This window comes from Mya arenaria, chromosome 16 (assembly GCF_026914265.1).
Source record: "Mya arenaria isolate MELC-2E11 chromosome 16, ASM2691426v1".
Taxonomy (NCBI): Eukaryota; Metazoa; Mollusca; class Bivalvia; order Myida; family Myidae; genus Mya; species Mya arenaria.
The window spans coordinates 48,677,574-48,692,729 of record NC_069137.1 but is presented as its reverse complement, the minus strand read 5'-3'; the positions used below and the strand labels follow the sequence as shown (position 1 = coordinate 48,692,729).

At 36.2% G+C, this 15,156-nt stretch overlaps 2 protein-coding genes across 3 annotated transcripts in view; one reads left to right on the top strand and one right to left on the bottom strand.

The window, feature by feature from the left end:
* Positions 1-246: 246 nt before the first annotated feature.
* LOC128221103 (cytochrome P450 3A40-like) overlaps positions 247-15,156 on the top strand; it is a 30,756-nt gene continuing 15,846 nt past the window's right edge. Inside the window, exon 1 of one of the 2 annotated variants that reach the window (XM_052929552.1) lies at positions 247-1,489. The gene's annotated coding sequence lies outside the window, so the exon portion shown is untranslated. Of the gene's footprint in view, positions 1,490-9,725; positions 10,114-15,156 lie in introns of those variants that run through there. The other variant, XM_052929553.1, reaches the window with a different exon arrangement.
* On the bottom strand, positions 13,230-14,255 carry LOC128221756 (uncharacterized). The gene has a single exon (XM_052930358.1). The coding sequence runs from the start codon at positions 14,253-14,255 to the stop codon at positions 13,230-13,232; it is 1,026 nt and encodes a 341-aa protein (XP_052786318.1).

The following is a 15,156-nucleotide window of genomic DNA, read 5'->3' as shown; positions in this document are numbered from 1 at the left end:
AACACGTTAACACCTTACGAGCCATCAACAAGTGACACACTAGACAAAACACGTTAACACCTAACGAGCAATCAACAAGCTATACCATCGACTTGACACGCTTAATCTTCGAATGGGAAATCAAAAAGCTACGATTACGCATTGATATCAAAATATCGAACATGTCTTATGGATCACAATCTCTCAGCGGCGCCTTTGATCAGCTATCGACATATCCATTGCTGATACCCGCAGGGAGAGACTATTTACAATATTTACACTATAAATGTACTTTAAATTCCTTGACTTTCAATCTAACAAAACGATTTCAGCCATAATGATCTAACACTGTAAGTGCGCAGGACGAAAACCCGATTTGGGTTTAGAAATTTTAGAGATTTTATGACGCCACCCCACGTTGGGGTGTTCGGATATGTTCATTATTAAAAGTGCAACAATTAATTTTGGACTTTTCTAACGACGGCCCTTACACAAGGGCTGTATAAATGAAGAAGCAACCGTTCTGTGGTATACAGAAATACTAAAAAAATTGTTGACGAAACTTCAACTTGGAGTTTTATTTAATTTATATTAATCTGACAGTGTAGTAATCATTCATATAACGAATCTTCGTTTTGAAGTGAAGACAATGAAGGTAATTTGCATAATATAAACTTATTAAAAGATGATTTAGATAAAAAAAACACACAATAATTTATTGACAATCATCAGATTTAAACGAGGATATTTTTACCAGCAAAAATATTTAGTTTCAAGAAAGAACAGCAAATATAACGTCACTACTTGTCTTTAGTTAAGTTGAACGACAATTTAGTGGGTTTTTTTACGAATTGCAAGCTTCAACAGCGATCTTTAGAACTGAACAAACTTTGTTGAAAGACTTTGTCGCAGTTTGAATGAAATGAAGTAAAAAAAATCTGCATGGAATAATAAAAAAAACGTTTCGATGGCAATTTGCTAAGCAATTACACACCAGAATAAGACGTTGTCGTAACGTTGCTACGAAGACATTCAAGATATACACCGGAACCTTTCCGACCAGAGGGAGCTATGTGATTGTGGGTGAAACATTATAGAATAAAGTCTTTGCCGCCCACAACGAAACTTAAGCTATGTTATTCCATCACACTTAGCGATACGTGACATTTAACAAAATCTCTCTCAGGATTGCGTGAATAGTAAAGCAGACCACGACTAATTCCCATTCGGAATTGAAAACTTTCTTCCTATTCGGATCTCAAAGAGATCTTGACATTTATCAACCGGTATTTGCAATTTGCAAACCTTAGCTTTGAAGACGACCTAGTACATGCGCAGTGATTAAGTAGGAAAAAAACGTCCGGAAAATAAATGGAGTAATTGCAAAAAAAACTTTTGACATTTACGCGCTTGTCTTAAGTGCATTGCGAATCGATGCCATAGCGGAGCCAGTAACCGAAGTAACAAGAATCCACACATCTGCTGAAGACCCCCTCCTCCCACTATCGAGGTAAGAAGCTTCCTGCAAATGACACTGCTGTCTACTTGGCGTCTAGCGATTTATTACAAGTAGATTTTATGATGCCTAAAACAGTCTTTTAATACAGATGTTATTTCAATGAAGAAGTACGCCTCATCTAAAAAAAAATATGTTATAACAACCATCACGTTATACACCCTCGCGTCTGCTCAAACTTCTGTCAAAGAAATGTTGACGCATGGCCCCAATAAAACACTAAAGTCAAATCTCAATCTTAATCACAACTCATTTTTCCTCCTTACACTGCTATCATGATATTATTAAAAAAATACTTGTACTTATGTTTTACTATTTTTAAAAGGACATTCTCACATGCATTATGTTGATTAACATGATTGCTCAATATTCTAAAAAAATATATTTCTACAGCACAAAATGTACTTGAGTAAAATAACAAATTGGACTCAAGTACATTTTTGCTCTCAAACTGTTTTTCTAAACAATATTTACAATGTTTTTTTATCAACATAATACGATTTTAAAAAGGGTAAAGCATTTACAATTTTGAATCATATGATGCTGTAATTTAATAAAAAGAGTTGAGACTAAGATTGAGATTAGACTTGAGTATTTTCGTGATATTGGGGCCTGGTGACCCTATATCATGTTTGTAACATTTGAAAGGTATTTGCTTACTGATTGCTAAAAACCGTCGAACACCGTTGGCTCGAGCTCGCAGGGACCGACGAAAATACATCGAGCCTCAAAAAAGCGGGAATTATTTCATTCAGTACAAAAACAATATGTTCATTATATCCAGTTCGAGCCAAGCGAGTTCGAGCAAACGCGGTTATGATGTATGCAAAAAGACCAGAAGTACATCATACATACAGTTTGCTATAGGTTTAATAGGTCTATTTTTTAATGTTTTGGGAGTTGGGGGGGGGGGGGGGGGTTGCGGGAGAAAGACTCGTACAGTAACATTTTTCATTATGCAATGGATCGGTGTTTAATGATTTCAATTAAATGTGTATCGTCGGCAACCAGGGTACTTAAAGGTCTAGTTTAAGAAATGTTTGGCATGATAATCCCCTGCTGTGCATCTCCTGCTAATCGCACTAGTGTCACAATAGGGGCCAATTTATGTATTTTTTTATTGGCTCAGGGCCATTTAGGGTCCAATTCTATAATAAAACTTCAAAAACTGCACAGCAGGATACTCAGATCGGAGATCTGATAAGACAATTAGGCAGTTAGATTAATTCCGTTATACAAGCATGTCGTAGTAGATTATCGGTGGTATCCGACGATGTGAAATATGCTATCCAATGTGTGTATACCAGGTGATGCATTGCGTCATAAATGCTTCGTCGGAAGGCAATATTTTGCTTTGAATGAAGACTTTAAACAAAACTAATTTAACTATTTATTCACAATTTTAAATGAGACATAGCGCAGTCTACGTCGCTTACAGAGCCCTGCCGTCGGTCTTTTACTAGGGCTTGGTTGAGAGTTAAATTTCTTAAAACACTTCGACAAACCTTTTCAAAACCGTCGAGTGGTGGAGCACTGTCAAAACTTTATTTTGGAAATGGTTTGTTGAAGTGTTCGAGGAAACTAAGAACCTAGACACATTCCGGTAATTAAACGAAGGCGGGGCTCTTGAAGTAACATAGACTGCCCTTTGTTTCATTTGAAATGGTGAAAAAAAAGAAAAGTAATCACCGTTTTAAGTGATCATTAAAATCAGAACACCAAGGCCATTATTATTATTATTATTATTATTATTATTATTATTATTATTATTATTTTTATTATTATCATTATTATTATTATTATTATTATTATTATTATTATTATTATTATTATTATTATTATTATTATTACTATTATTATTATTTTCATCATCATCATCATCATCATCATCATCATCATCATCATCATCATCATCACCACCACCACCACCACCACCGTCATCATCACCTACACCACCACCGCCGCCACCATATTAATATTATTATTATCATTATTATCATTATTATTATTATTATTATTATTATTATTATTATTATTATTATTATTATTATTATTATTATTATCATTATTATTAACATCATCATCATCATCATCATCATCATCATCATCATCATCATCATCATCATCATCATCATCATCATCATCATCATCATCATCATCATCATCATCATCATCATCATCACCACCACCACCACCACCACTACCACCACCACCAACACCACCACCACCACCACCACCGTCATCATCACCACCACCATCACCACCGCCACCATATTATTATTATTATCATCATTTTTATGATATTATTATTATTATGATTATTATTATTATTATTATTATTATTATTATTATTATTATTATTATTATTATTATTATTATCATCATTATTATTATCATTATCATCATTATTATTATCATTATTATTATGATCATATTCATCATTTAGTTACCCATCTTCTTTTACTTATGCATCGCCATGTGAGGCGACGTTTAAAAAAGTAGGTTAAAGAAGTCAAATAAAAGATACACTAGGTATCCATGTATAGGATCATATCGAATTAGAATGAGATCCATAATATTGACATTCAATATGAAATGAAAACAGGCTATTGAAAAATAAGAGCCGACGCCGGTAATCTAGGCCGGTGTACAGTGGTCGATTGGTAAATATTTACGGCTAAAGGTAGTTTGTATAAACTTAAATACTTAGTGTAAGTACATATAAACTACCTTTAACTTTTTAGTGGTCTACATACTATTGTGTAGACTAACAATAAAGTAGGCCAGCCACTGTTTATATCTACCAGTTCACCTGATTTTAATTAATAACGGCTGACTGCTGATTTACAGAACTGTGCAACTTTGTAAGTATATCGCCTTCTCATTTCTTAACAAAACAAATATGTTGACCATTATGTCTGATCAATTTTCAAAAATTATACTCCGTCGTACGAGATAGCAGTATATATGAAACAAAAATGATAAACAAAGGTAGTTGTCACAACGCTCAAAACCTTCTTTTTTATCATTATTATTATTTTTATTATTATTATTATTATTATTATTATTATAATTATTATTATTATTATTATTATTATTATTATTATTATTATTATTATTTTTATTTTTATTTTTATTATTTTCATTATTATTATTATTATTAAAAAAACAGTATTTTGGGCTTTAATGCTTTATCATGTTTAACTAATTTTACTTTAATGATCAAAACACAAAAGGCTTATAACTCAGGTGCATATATATTTTAAATCATTGTTTATGTTTTGTTTTTAATCAGTTTAGTCAAATGAGTAAAACATGAAGATGCATTAAGGCAAATCATCAACCTATATTTTGCGCCGTTAAAAGTCCATGGAAAAGAAAATAGCCTTCGCCTTCAATATGACATTTTGAGAGGAAATGCTGGGTCAACTACCAAGAAGATATATATTTAAAAGATCCGAGAAAAGCTACGGGAAATCACCACGCTGAAGCTTCCGTGCTTCTTTACAAATTCGGATAATGGAAGCCTCCGCCGGAAAATTATGTCGCTTCTTCTTCCATAGATCTATGCTTGTGCTTAAATGTTAATGTCATTAGAGAAATAATTAAAGGTTTTATGACCTTTGATATCTTATGACATTTGGTTTTCGTTGTTCAGTTCTTAATAAAATGGGATAAAATGTGATAGTATTGCTAAAAAATGGTTCAAAGTAGAGATATTGTTAAAAATAGGAGTAAAATGTCATGTCCGATATAAGATTACAAGACTACCAGATGTTTTGAAAGGATTACATCAAAGATGTTTACAAGAGAGAGAAGTAAAAATGGCCACTTGCCTTGTCCGAATGCGAGTGTTAATAAAAGTTAACAAAACCAAATTACCATTTTTAGTGGCGGATCCGTGGTCTAGTGGTAACACAGTTGACTGTCAATCCAGAGGTCGCAGATTCCCCGCCGCACCACTAAAAATACTAACAGTTTGGTTTTGGTAACACCTACGATAAAAGTGAGGTCAAATGCATAAAAGAGGCTGGTCTTTTTTGGTTTGGTCAAAGTTAGCTGAAAGTATACTGAAAGGTCATATATACAAAAATTAGTTTAAAGCTGCACATTTAACGATTTTACAAGGTTTTATTATTTTTTTGTCTAGGAACGAGCCAATTTTTGCGAAAATGCGTGGAAACCAGTGCTCACAAAAATCATATCACAGGTTTACATATTTAAGCTAAAAAAATGATGTTTTTTTCTTAAACTGTTAGTAACACTTATAGCCATAAAACATTGATTTTCGAACGGAAGAATGAAAATCTGCGATCTGATCTTTTGTCAGCAGCCTTGTTTCACTGGTTTGCAGATATTTACGCAAAAGAAATAACTCATTCCAGGACAAAAATTGAAAAAAGTTTTTGTCAAAACGGTCAATCTGTGAGAGTGCAGCTTTAAACCAATAAAATCATTTAAATGTGTCAACAAACCAAAATATAACGTGGAAAACTTAACCAGATTTTATATCATTAGTTGCTGGATTTCTTTTTACTTTCGACTTTCAACAAATACACAGCTCGTGAAACCGATATAAAACCAAAAATAGTTTATCACAAACAAAAACGCCCTAAAATAATATATGTACACCACTGTGAGTCAGAAAAGGCAGGTGATCTAAGTTATGCATAAGCAGACAGTTGAACCTCTCCCGCATTACCTTTAAAGTACATAAAAGAAATTGGTGATTTAAAAGCACTTGAACTTTAAGGTTCAAATCTATGCACTTTTACAGTAATAGATATGCCTTGATATCCCTGTAATATAATTATTTTAGTAACGAGAAACTTGCATGCGACTTAAGTTAACCTAATTTCAAAAGTTGTTACAATATGTTTGAACTCGCAAGCAATGTTTCATTTTTTGTCTTTTTGTGCTTAAGTAAACGTGCACAAACGTTTTTAAGTTTTTTTATTTTATTTCAAATATATCTTCTCTCAAACCAGGAAGTTGTTTACAAAAAAATCAAGCATGGAAAGAGTTTAAAGATTGGCCTAGATACGAACAAGTAAAAATAGGACATAATCCAAGGCTATGTTGGAGCGACAGTTAAGTGCTTCCAAGGGCGGCTCATGGCTTTTACGTTTGAGCGGGGGGGGGGGGGGGGGGCGCACAAAGGGACAAGGCTATTTGAGAGTGACAGTTAAGTGCTTCAAAGAGCGGTTCAAGGCTTTTACGTGGAGGGGGCGCACTAAGGAGCTAGGCTATGTGAGAGCGACAGTTAAGTGCTGCCAAGGGCGGCTCAAGGCAATATCGTTGGGGTTGGGGGAGCACTAAGGGGCTCTCCTTGAGAACGCATCCCAGAAACGACCAAAATCTGTTATGACATGTAATTTGAAGTGAGGGTGCATTGCTAAATCTGGTTATTTATATATTTTTTTGCAAATTTGTGTTATTTATGCATTATTTAGATATGAACATCATAAAATGTTCACTCAGACAAATTCATGTTAAGGGAGTGGGGACAATACCCCCTCCCCCTGAAACCGCCAGTGCTTACTACACATATTATCTAGTTAAGTGTTTAAACGAATTTGGTCGTTTGTATTTCATGTCTTTTAAATGTAGGTCATGAAGTGTAAAAGGACTGATATCATTATTTTGAATAGAAGTTTTGAATATTAATTTCTGTTAAGGGACTTCCTCGAATATGTTATGTTGGCATCGACGTTTTTAACGTGGTTATACTTATTTATTTTACTCATTTTTTAACAAACATCAAAAGCAATTGGAAAATACTCATTTGACCATGACTTTGATAATTTAAGAGTAACATTATTCAATGTTCGGCAAAAAATATTATCTGTTATTTTCAATAATTCTTACCAATAAAGCTTTAGCTTGAAACAAGCATCTAGTTCGCATTTGACACTAAATTATTTGTTTTGATGTTTCAACACGCAAACAAAGATAGACAGTCCCTTAAAATGCATATAATAAGACTAGGTTTTCAGAAGTAACATCAGAAATAAACTTATGAAAAAGAGAGTGATCTAATGGTTTATGTTTCTGCCTCGTACGGGCGATTTTATGGTCTTGATCCGAGTGGTCATGTTGTATAGGTGTCCGACTCCCACCCAACAGATAGTGAGTAATATCCCCATAAGGGTTGGAAATGTCAATATGTATAGTTATCAGCACACCACCCAGCAGATTGTGGGTTCGGTCCCACCAGGGGTACTTTTTCATAGCCTCCTAAAGGGAATATCAGTACTGTTTTCTGCCCACGAAAGACACTCGAGAGCGTTTTGCAGCACCTGATGTACTCATCATCGAGCTAAAATAAAGTTGCATCGACTAAACCCATAATTTAACAAAAAAGATAATTGACTCTGCTTTATAGCGCAATCGATTGTTATTTTTGTCTAAATTATTTTTAAAGATATGTTAATGTCGCTTGATAAATGACTCCTTCTTAATTAGTTGCATTGCCTATGTAAATAACGTCTATAAAAAGCAAGTCACTTACAACGTTCAATTAACTGATGAGTTCGCGTGTACTGCTGCATGTTATAAATCTTATGAACAAGTTTTATCATAAAATAATTATGGTTTTAAAAGTTTAGTCGATAAAATTCGGTGAAATATTTTCGTACATATTTTCTTTAAATCCATAATAACTTCTTGAATAAATCGGCATATTGGAATATTTGATAATACATTTTTCTTTCCGATATATAGGCTTTGTATTTCTTTCTTCTGCTATAGGCCAATCAGAGTCTAGTATTTCGTGCACTCTATTTTGGTTGGCAGTGTACTTGGATGAGTTGTGTCATTGGACCATGACGTCATACTTAAAGGTCAATCAGAAACATGTATTCCGTGCACTCTATTTTGGTTGGTAGGGTACTTGACTTCATACTTAAAAGGCCAATCAGAGTCTAGTATTTCGTGCACTCTATTTAATTTGCTTATGTACTTGACTGGCTTGATTCATTTGAACGTGACGTCATGCTTAAAGGCCAATCAGAGTCTAGTATTTCGTGCACTCTATTTTATTTGTACTTGACTAAGTTGATTCATTGAACCGTGACGTCATAGTTAAAGGCCAGTCAGAGTCAAGTTTTTTGTGCACTCTATTTTCGTAGGTTGTGTTCTCGGCTGAGTTGATTCATTGGACCGTGACGTCATGCTTAAATGCCTATCAGAGTCATGTATTTCATGCACTCTATTTTGGTTGGTCGTGTACTTTACTGAGTTGCTTCATTTGTCCGTGACGTTTTACATTAACACTCCACTACTTGATTTGAAACGATAAATTATAAGCCGGTAAAAGTTAATGAGTTACAAATAAAACTTGCTCAACTGACACCAAATAATTTATTATGCGACAGTGCGCATCAAACCATTTATTTACGTAAGTACATACTAACAGCATTGACCCATTACAACGAGGTTATATAACATGTCTTTAACGGATGCGAAATACGAGAAAATCACTCATTTGTATTTAGATATAAACTTCAGTCATACCGACTGTATAATTTTATTCTCCAGAGCGCAGATAAGGCCTAAAAAAATATGTCCGTTTCGGGTAACCCGACCCTACCTATAAAAATGCGCAGACCCTAACTATTTTTTTCCGTTTCTGAGCAAAAAAAAACATTCGTTAGCGAATAGAGAGTTACGAAGGGCGGATAAATGCAGATTTTAATCAAAATTATTGTGTATATGATAAAACAAAGTCAGGCAATGACAGTAATGTAGGAAAGACTACCATGTGCAAGAAAACACTCTGAACTTACGACAGATTTTGAAAAAAAAAATAAAAAATAAAAAATAAAAAAATCCCTACCTACCCTACCTAGAAATTTTGGGAAGGTTACCCTAAACAAACATATTTTTTTTGGCCTAAACGATATTCACACTGTTGGGAGGATATGTACTTTACGCCTGTTAAATATTACCTACTGTAAAGTTTACTATTTTGGAGAGTGGCTAAATTTGCGTTCAATTTGTTATTGATCAAACTTTCAATATTGCGACCTCAATGAATATCAAAGTCAACGATCTTGAAAACTAACATTGTTATAAGCTAAATAAAGTTATGACGTTTAAAATAGACAAGTACCTAACGTTTGCAAAAATCTAGAACCGCAAAAAAGAAATAAAAATTGTAAACATTAAAAGTTTACATTTTTAATATGAAATATTGTACTGCACAGAATCAGGTCGCGAACAGTTGTCAAATAACAAGTGATATTTTAAGATAGTTTGAAGGTCTCGATTTCAGTATCATTAGCCGCATTAGAAATAACTTTATATCATTTTTTATTCAAATATGATCAATTAAAATTAATGAGAATCTAATTTGCAAATATATGATATCTAAGGCGGATTCACTTCAGAACAATCGGCGGTAAACAACATTCCGGCGCGTATGTGATTTTTTTAAACATATGTGAATTTGTGACTGGCTAAAGTTTGCATTCTTTTAATCAAGCAAAGAAAAACAATGTTTGCTGAGTTCCACAGTACGGAATTTATAAATGTATGATGGTGCGTGTTAACGTGGAATAACTTGAACAGACAAGACAAAATTATAATGGACGGAAAATAATCAACAAAACGAAGAAGTAAGTTGTTTAAAAGTTAATAGAGAGGTTGCAAAACACTCCTTGTCAGGGGCGTACCTAAAGCGTTTTGAGCTGTACGCTTGTACACTTGAGCGAATAGTCGACATGGAAAAGTATTTCATTAGTTTGTACGAAGTGAGAGCGTGAAACCCTTCGACTTCCATTGTTTTTCCTGTTTTCGAGATTTTAGCATTTTCCATTAGGGGGCACCAGAAATGAGGTGTACGCTCGGGCGTACTTTCTGTGCAATACGTCATTCAGGTGTTAGCACAGGTACATGTACGTTTGGGCTATCTTCTATGCACTGCATTATTCAGGTGTGTTCACAGGTACATGTACGTTTGGGCGTCTTTATGTGCACTACGTCATTCAGGTGTGTGTACGGGTTCGTGTACGTTTGGGATACTTTATGTGCACTACGTCATTCATGTATGTGTACGGGTTCGTGTACGTTTGGGCGTCTTTATGTGCACTACGTCATTCAGGTGTGTGTACGGGTTCGTGTACGTTTGGGATACTTTTTGTGCACTATGTCATTCAGGTGTGTGTACGGGTTCGCTTCTTTTTACCATCTGAATATTAAACTTGCCTTGAAAATGCAATGGGCTGATTTTTTATCAATCCTAACAAAATGATCTGGGATGTTTTGTCCACCATGTCAAAAAGATCCGGGATGTTTTGTCCATCCTGTCAAACTGATCTGGGATTTTTTGTCCATCCTGTCAAAGTCATCTGGGATGTTTGTCCATCCTGTCAACATGATCTGGGATGTTTGTCCATCCTGTCAACATGATCTGGGATGTTTGTCCATCCTGTCAACATGATCTGGGATATTTTGTCCATCCTGTCAACATGATCTGGGATGTTTTGTCCACCATGTCAACATGATCTGGGATGTTTTGTCCACCATGTCAACATGATCTTGAATGTTTTGTCCACCATGTCAACATGATCTTGAATGTTTTGTCCACCATGTCAACATGATCTGGGATGTTTTGTTCACCATGTCAACATGATCTGGGATGTTTTGTTCACCATGTCAACATGATCTGGGATATTTTGTCCACCCTGTCAACATGATCTGGGATATTTTGTCCATCCTGTCAACATGATCTGGGATATTTTGTCCATCCTGTCAACATGATCTGGGATGTTTTGTCCACCATGTCAAAATGATCTGGGATGTTTTGTCCACCATGTCAAAATGATCTGGGATGTTTTGTTCACCCTGTCAACATGATCTGGGATGTTTTGTCCACCATGTCAAAATGAATTGGGATGTTTTATCCACCATGTCAACATGATCTGGGATGTTTTGTTCACCATGTCAACATGATCTGGGATGTTTTATCCACCATGTCAACATGATCTGGGATGTTTTGTCCACCATGTCAAAATGATCTGGGATGTTTTGTTCACCCTGTCAACATGATCTGGGATGTTTTGTTCACCCTGTCAACATGATCTGGGATGTTTTGTTCACCCTGTCAACATGATCTGGGATGTTTTGTCCACCCTGTCAACATGATCTGGGATGTTTTGTCCACCATGTCAACATGATCTGGGATGTTTTGTCCACCATGTCAACATGATCTGGGATGTTTTGTTCACCCTGTCAACATGATCTGGGATGTTTTGTTCACCCTGTCAACATGATCTGGGATGTTTTGTTCACCCTGTCAACATGATCTGGGATGTTTTGTTCACCCTGTCAAAATGATCTGGGATGTTTTATCCACCATGTCAACATGATCTGGGATGTTTTGTTCACCCTGTCAACATGATCTGGGATGTTTTTTTCACCCTGTCAAAATGATCTAGAATGGTTGTCTTCTCTGTCAAAATGATCTAGAATGTTTGTTTTCCCTGTCAGAATGGTGTATAATGTTTTGTCCACTCTGTCAGAATGGTGTATAATGTTTTGTCCACTCTGTCAGAATGGTTTATAATGTTTCGTCCATCCTGTCAAAATGATCTGAGTTGTTTTATCCACCTAGTAACACTTGATTTGGGAGATTGTGTCCATGGGATGTTTTTCCGTGGGATATTTTGACCTTGGGATGTTGTGTCCTACATTCTATGGGGTCACCAAGTATGACAATTTATCATTGTTACCACAAGTTTATTTGTACATCGAATACCTTAACGAAATGAATTTCCGACGTTTTATAACACGCGTCATTTATTTTTTCCATTCGTCATTACATAATACAGAAAACGGAATAAATAACCCATGAGCACACAAATCAGCGCATAATATATCGGAACCCTTCACAATACATCACTAATGATCCATCTCTTATATATAGTTCCAAAAGAAAAAAAGAAAAAAACAGCCATACCGTATGTGTCTATCTCTTACGTGAAATACTGAAGTTCGGATAATAGACCACATAGCAATTATAGATGTACTTGAAAATTCTTGCCCATTGTTATTTTCCAGTATAGCAATAACTCATTCGATAACAACACACACGCTCCTTAGCTGTGATCTCCCTTGACGAGAAGATCGCTAAATTTCAGCAATTCTCATTTATTTTGTTTGATTACCTAAATATTCAAAAGTTTTGTCAGTGAACTGTAACAGTATTTTGAAAGCGGTCACGTGATTTGATCACCATCACGTGATATACTTGACGTCAGTGCTTAATGTTTAGCAAAGGGCTTGGGTTAATAATACACATAGCTGTTACATTTGTGTAGGCTCGGATGATTTGCAGTGACTACTTTAGTAATTGTAGACATGTATTACAGTCTTGGATATTAGAGCGGACTTAATTGACCCCTGATTAGGGATATCGCGAGTTCTGACTAGTCATGACATTTACGGCCTTATTTAATTCCAGGAATTATCGCAAAAGAAGCTCCATCCCGAGGGCTGTTAAATAAAATGTGAAAAATGTCATTTATTTATTGTACAACTATGAACTGTTCCTCACATCAAAATTGACCCCCACTGACACCAACACCCATATTAACACACACACCCACACGCACGCACACACACACACACACACACACCACTCCCATGTTGACATCCAGCCACGCCCACACCCACACCCACATTGACACCCCGAACCATATTTACACCCCAGTCATAATGACACCCTTCACCCTTATTGACACCCAACACCCACATTGACACCAACACCCACATTGACACCAACACCCACATTGACACCAACACCCATATTGACACCCACAACCAAATTGACACCCACAACCAAATTGACACCCACAACCAAATTGACACCCACAACCAAATTGACACAAACACCCAAATTGACACCAACACCCACATTGACACCCACAACCAAATTGACACCAACACCTATTTTGACACCCACACCCACATTGACACCAAAACCCATATTGACACCCACACCCACATTGACACCAAAACCCATATTGACACCAACACCCACATTGACACCAAAACCCATATTGTCACCCACACCCACATTGACACCAAAACCCATATTGACACCCACACCCACATTGACACCAAAACCCATATTGACACCAAAACCCATATTGACACCCCCAGTCAAATTGACACCAAAACCCATATTGACACCCACAGTCATATTGACACCAAAACCCACATTGACACCCCCAGTCATATTGACACCCACACCCACATTGACACCAAAACCCATATTGACACCCCCAGTCAAATTGACACCAAAACCCATATTGACACCCCCAGTCATATTGACACCAAAACCCATATTGACACCCCCAGTCATATTGACACCAAAACCCATATTGACACCCACACCCACATTGACACCCCCAGTCATATTGACACCCACACCCACATTGACACCCACACCCACATTGACACCCACACCCACATTGACACCCACACCCACACTGAGAGCAACACTCACATTGACACCCACAACCAAATTGACACCCACACCCACATTGACACCCACACCCACATTGACACCCACACTGAGAGCAACACTCACATTGACACCCACAACCAAATTGACACCCACACCCACATTGACACCAAAACCCATATTGACACCCCCAGTCATATTGGCGCACACAACTACATTGGTACCCTCATCTAGTATGCCTTCCACACCGAAATTAATACCCACACCAACATTGACACCCGCAAACCACATTTACACCCACACTAGCATTGACACCCATGTGCATTGACACTGTTAAGTTATGCTGGACCCAAACTCGTGCAATTCACCAGCCAAGACAATATTTCCATGATCTTAATGTTACCATTATATAGTGTCTCGCTTCTTGACAACGCTCTCTTGATTGATGGAACACACATGATTATGAAGACACAGGCGCAAGGGCAATGACATCTTAGACTGTTATGTGACAAAATTAATTACCTATTACGTCCTGTGTGTGGGAAGACGGAAAGAAAGACAGACTGTACTTTAATTGATGTTCGAATTAGCAAATAAGATGATGGTGACCCGACCGGCATATTAATCAAAAGTTCCCAATCTGAGTTGATGAAAATGCTGTTGTTGTTGCACTTGCTTCGATATAAAGGGGAAACAAACTTACATTGTGGTTATAGTTACTTGCTGACAAAAAAGAGACTAAAAAGCTAGGTAGAGAGAATGATTTGTTTTTGCCTTTTTTCATGTATCTGTATCAATTGATTGCTAGATTTTCTACCCCATCCGCCCCGTTCTTTTCCCACCACCACTTAAAGTTTATTGACTCAAATGAAAAATGAACAAGGGTCTGTTATTGCGTTTCTGTCCAGTATTGTCCGGGAACGGCGATTATTTATACCTACGGCGTCGATGTAAAACATTCACATGAAAAAAGGGGAATTGTTGCGTTCATGTTCGTGGTTCGTCTAGAAACTCAAGTTTATGGTCCATAATGCAATAATAAAGAGCGTGAACACATATTCAACGGCGAAACAGTCATCCAAGAAAAAATAACAGAAACAGAAAAATGTCACCCCACGACCCCATTTAAGAAATGGATGAAAATTTAGCAACTAATTTATGTTGGCCTTAGCCGGTCTAATTATAATTCGTA